Below are 5,000 nucleotides of genomic sequence, written 5' to 3' on the forward strand. Positions count from 1 at the left end.
CACACACACACACACACACACACACACACACACCCCATCCATTTTATGTCCCTCTTCTTCTGTTCAGAGCAGCAGGAAACTGTGTAGTTTGTTCAACCGTTAAATTGAAACATCTCCTGAAGCCTTTCAGTGTATTTTTCTTTAAACATTTTTTTTTATTTTGCAAGGAAAAATTTTTGCCTTTTTTTTTTTTTTTTAATTTTTTATTTTTAATATTTTGCTGATTTAAAAAAATCTTCAAATAATTTGCGCAATACTTTTCCTTTCATTTATTTTGCTTTGTTGCTATTTTACAGGATAAATTTTGGCCATTTTTTCCTTTAACAATTTCCTTTTATTTTTAAAGACAGCCTGCGAGTTTGGGAGGACTTTTTTTGTTAAACAATTGTGGAAATTTTTCTTTAAAAACTTTAAGCAATTTTTAGAGAAAAATAACTCCTTTTTTTTCTTTTTTTAAAAACACTTTCAGGGTTTTAAAGTTTCAGAATATTCGGTATTCTGAAACGTTTCCAGGCCTGGAGATTGCTATTTGTAAATTCCATTTCCAGGTTTTTCATGACCGTCTGAACCCAGAAGAGAGTCCTTAAATCCACCCTGACACAGAAAATAACTTTGACACCGGAGGGAAGCACGCTAATCTGAACGCCAGCCGCAGACTCGGCACGGCGCCTTACCTCCTGAGTTGAGGTAGCGTTTCCCAGAATGCACCTCTGGGTATCTGGAGGCCAGTCTCTGGTCGGGCCAGCAGAAGCCCTCAGCGGAGAAAACCACTCTGTGACCCAGACGGGAAAATTTGGACAACAGCTCCTCGGGACCCGACGCAAAGATCACGTCATAACTGCACAGAGAGAGACGGGTGATTTTAAAGCAAAAAACTGGGAACCTTTTCTTCTTTTTTTCTCTTTTTGTCAACTAAAAAATGTTAGCTGTTGTGTTTTGTTTGGTTTTTTACTTCATAGTGATTGAGCCAACTAGTTTGAAAGACATGTTTTTGTTTAAACAAAAAAGGCCATTTTTTTTCTTTAAACATTTTGGTAATTTAAAAAGAAAAGTTTGATTTTTGGTTCTTTAAAAAAAAAGGTGATTTTTAAAGAAAAAATCGAGCTAAACGTTACTGCTGATCTGATAATCTCAAGAGACAGAAAAGAACAATGATCTTTGTGGCAAAGATGAAAACAACTTTATCGTCAGTAACAAAACCTTTGTTCTCAGGTGAGTCTAAGTAGGACAGGTGAGGACAGGCGAGGACAGGCGAGGACAGGCAAGAACAGTTGAGGACAGGTGAGGACAGCTGAGGACAGGTGAGGACAGGCAAGAACAGTTGAGGACAGGTGAGGACAGGTGAGGACAGGTGAGGACAGGCAAGAACAGTTGAGGACAGGTGAGGACAGGTGAGGACAGGTGAGGACAGGCAAGAAGAGTTGAGGACAGGTGAGGACAGGCGAGGACAGTTGAGGACAGGTGAGGACAGGCGAGAACAGTTGAGGACAGGTGAGGACAGGCGAGAACAGTTGAGGACAGGTGAGGACAGGTGAGGACAGGTGAGGACAGGCGAGGACAGTTGAGGACAGGTGAGGACAGGTGAGGACAGGCGAGGACAGTTGAGGACAGGTGAGGACAGGCGAGAACAGTTGAGGACAGGTGAGGACAGGTGAGGACAGGCGAGGACAGGCGAGGACAGTTGAGGACAGGCGAGGACAGTTGAGGACAGGTGAGGACAGCTGAGGACAGGTGAGGACAGGTGAGGACAGGCAAGAACAGTTGAGGACAGGTGAGGACAGGTGAGGACAGGTGAGGACAGGTGAGGACAGGCAAGAACAGTTGAGGACAGGTGAGGACAGGTGAGGACAGGCAAGAACAGTTGAGGACAGGTGAGGACAGCTGAGGACAGGTGAGGACAGGTGAGGACAGGTGAGGACAGGCAAGAACAGTTGAGGACAGGTGAGGACAGGCGAGGACAGTTGAGGACAGGTGAGGACAGGCGAGAACAGTTGAGGACAGGTGAGGACAGGTGAGGACAGGCGAGGACAGGCGAGGACAGTTGAGGACAGGTGAGGACAGGCGAGGACAGTTGAGGACAGGTGAGGATAGGCGAGAACAGTTGAGGACAGGTGAGGACAGGCGAGGACAGGCGAGTCAGATTCCACATTGAAGACAGAATAAAAGAACAGAGTGAAACTAAGAATAAAGAGGACAGACGTTATATAAAACACACACACACAGAGACACACACACACACACACACAGGCTCAGGTGTGTGTTACCTGTCCACAAACAGGATGACCGTGTCTTTCTTGTCAGCGTGTTTGAGCAGCTCTCTCTTCAACCATCTGACCTTCTGACCTCCGCCCACCGTCCGAGCCACGTCGCCTCCCTTCCACTCCTCCCCCAGACCCAGCACCTGAACACACACACACGCACACACAAACACACACACACACACAAACACACACACACACACGCACACACACAAACACACACAAACACACGCGCACACACACACACACACACACACACACACGTCTTAGTCTGCACATGAAGCCGCTACAAGTATTTCTATTTTTTTAACAGTTTGTAAAATGTTTACTTCCTAAAGTTATTGTGTGCGTGTGTGTGTACGTGTGTGTACGTGTGTGTACGTGTGTGTGTGCGTGTGTGTATGTGTGCGTGTGTGTGCGCGTGTGAGAGCGTGTGTGTGTGTGCGTGTGAGAGCGTGTGTGTGTGTGTGTGTGTGTGTGTACGTGTGTGCGTTTGTGTGTACGTGTGTGCGTGTGTGTGTACCTGTGTGTGTGTGTGTGTGTGTGTGTGTTACCTTCACAGTGTAGTTGAACTCTCGGGCCGTCCTCATGAAGCGACTGAAGCCGTCCGTCTCCTCCGTTGCCGCGGTGATGACCAGCAGATTCTCTGCACACACAGATGATCAGTGATGACATCATCAGTCATCTAATCAATTAACGGAATCAACAGGAAACTGATCGGTGACATCATCAGTGTGGAGCTTCAGACAGGAAGTGACACAGTCACTGTGAGAGGCTCAAACTCAGCTGCTGCTTTTCATAAACAGGAATTTACCATTTTTCTTAAAAACCTTTAAAAACATGACAGTGTTTCTCTTTAAGATATCACTTCCTTTGGCTTATCTAAAAAAATCACACGAAATAAAAAGTTCTTAAAAACCAACTGAAAAAAAACAAAACACTTTTTCCTCAAAACATTAAACACTAAACACATAAAAAACGTTATTAATAAGTCCAACCTTTTTCAGATGAACCAGCTGTTTTTGCTTTTTTAAATTACAACAATTTTATCAAATGAAAACTTTTTTTAAACATCAAACTTTTTCTTTTGTTTTTTTTCTAAAAGAAATGTAAATAATTATATTAATAAAACCTTTAAATAATATATAAACACTTTTTTCCTTAATTTTTTCAAACATTTATCGCTATAAAACTTCAAACATCACATTTTTTCCCGTGCTTTTTCTAAAAAAACCTGTTTTTTTAAATCCAACTTTGAAAAAAAATATTTTCTGCTTTTTCTATTAAAAAAAATAAACACTTTTATTTCTACAAAAAGAAAAAAATCCTGACTTTTATAAAAACATGAGCCTTTTTTTCATTTTTAGCTTTCACCAAAAATATTAAACACAATTTTCTTGAAACATTTTGAAGCATCTCAGCCTTTTTTCCAGAGTTTAACTCCGGATAAACCTTCGCTCAGCCCCGTTCGTCTCTCAGACATCTGAGGTGACTGAAGGATCAAACCGTGTCAGTAAAGTTTTCTGTCGTTTGCCTCCTCGGCAACGAGTCCTGCGGCCGAGACTCGACCTCGCTCCTCACTCTGAATACAGTTTACTGGAATGAAATACTCCATTAAAGTACAAGTACCTCAAAATTACACATAAGTGCCGAGTTATTTTTGACCTCTGTGTCCTCCTCCCTCCCCCCGGGCTTTCGAGGAATTTAGTGAGAGTGAAATTCCTCCAACATTCCTCGGAGGAGGAGGAGGAGGAGGAGGAGGAGCAGAGAGGAGAACGTGGGGACAAAACCCTCCTTGTCCTCAGCGTGTCCAAATTTCCTTCAGTGTGTTTAAGGTGAGAGCAGAAGACAAACCAGCAGAGACCCCGAAACTCTGGACACTTCTGCCTACAGCAGCTCCACAGCTGTCTCAGAGGACGGATCAAGATCTGCAGCGCCGAGACACAGCGAGACACGGCGAGACACGCCGAGACACGGCGAGACACGGCGAGACACGGCGAGACACTCCCAGACACGCCGAGACACTCCCAGACATGCCGAGACACACCGAGACACGGCGAGACACGCTGAGACACTCCCAGACATGCCGAGACACACCGAGACACTCCCAGACACGCCGAGACACTCCCAGACACGCCGAGACACTCCCAGACACGCCAAGACACGCCGAGACACTCCCAGACACGCCGAGACACTCCCAGACACGCCAAGACACGCAGAGACACGCCGAGACGCTCCCAGACACACCGAGACACGCCGAGACACACAGAGACACTCCCAGACATGCCGAGACACGCCGAGACACGCCGAGACACGCCGAGACACTCCCAGACACGCCAAGACACTCCCAGACACGCCGAGACACTCCCAGACACGCCAAGACACGCAGAGACACGCCGAGACGCTCCCAGACACACCGAGACACGCCGAGACACACAGAGACACTCCCAGACATGCCGAGACACACAGAGACGCGCCGAGACGACTTCATGTGACAAACGGGGCTCGAGGACTGTGTGTGTGTGTGTGTGTGTGTGTGTGTGTGTGTGTGTGTGTGTGTGTGTGTGTCAGAAAACAAAACAATTTTACAAAAACTGTTTCGAGCTTCAGTTCAATAATCGGCTGCAGCGTCAAACAACGAACCCCCGAAAACACACACACACACACACATAGACACACACACACACACAGACACACACACACACACACAGACACACACACACACACACACACAGACACACA

General features: G+C 45.8%; 1 protein-coding gene across 1 annotated transcript in view; it reads right to left on the reverse strand.

Moving 5' to 3' along the window:
* plod3 (procollagen-lysine, 2-oxoglutarate 5-dioxygenase 3) overlaps positions 1-5,000 on the reverse strand; it is a 16,003-nt gene that overhangs the window by 9,014 nt on the left and 1,989 nt on the right. Inside the window, exons 2-4 of the mRNA XM_088073410.1 lie at positions 2,813-2,904; positions 2,265-2,401; positions 675-838 (exon numbers count right to left, since the gene is read on the reverse strand). Coding sequence (XP_087929536.1) covers positions 675-838; positions 2,265-2,401; positions 2,813-2,904 — 393 coding nt within the window. The remainder of the gene's footprint in view (positions 1-674; positions 839-2,264; positions 2,402-2,812; positions 2,905-5,000) is intronic.

Source organism: Plectropomus leopardus, chromosome 23, assembly GCF_026936395.1.
Source record: "Plectropomus leopardus strain MGB_pleo_1.0 chromosome 23, ASM2693639v1, whole genome shotgun sequence".
Classification (NCBI taxonomy): Eukaryota; Metazoa; Chordata; class Actinopteri; order Perciformes; family Serranidae; genus Plectropomus; species Plectropomus leopardus.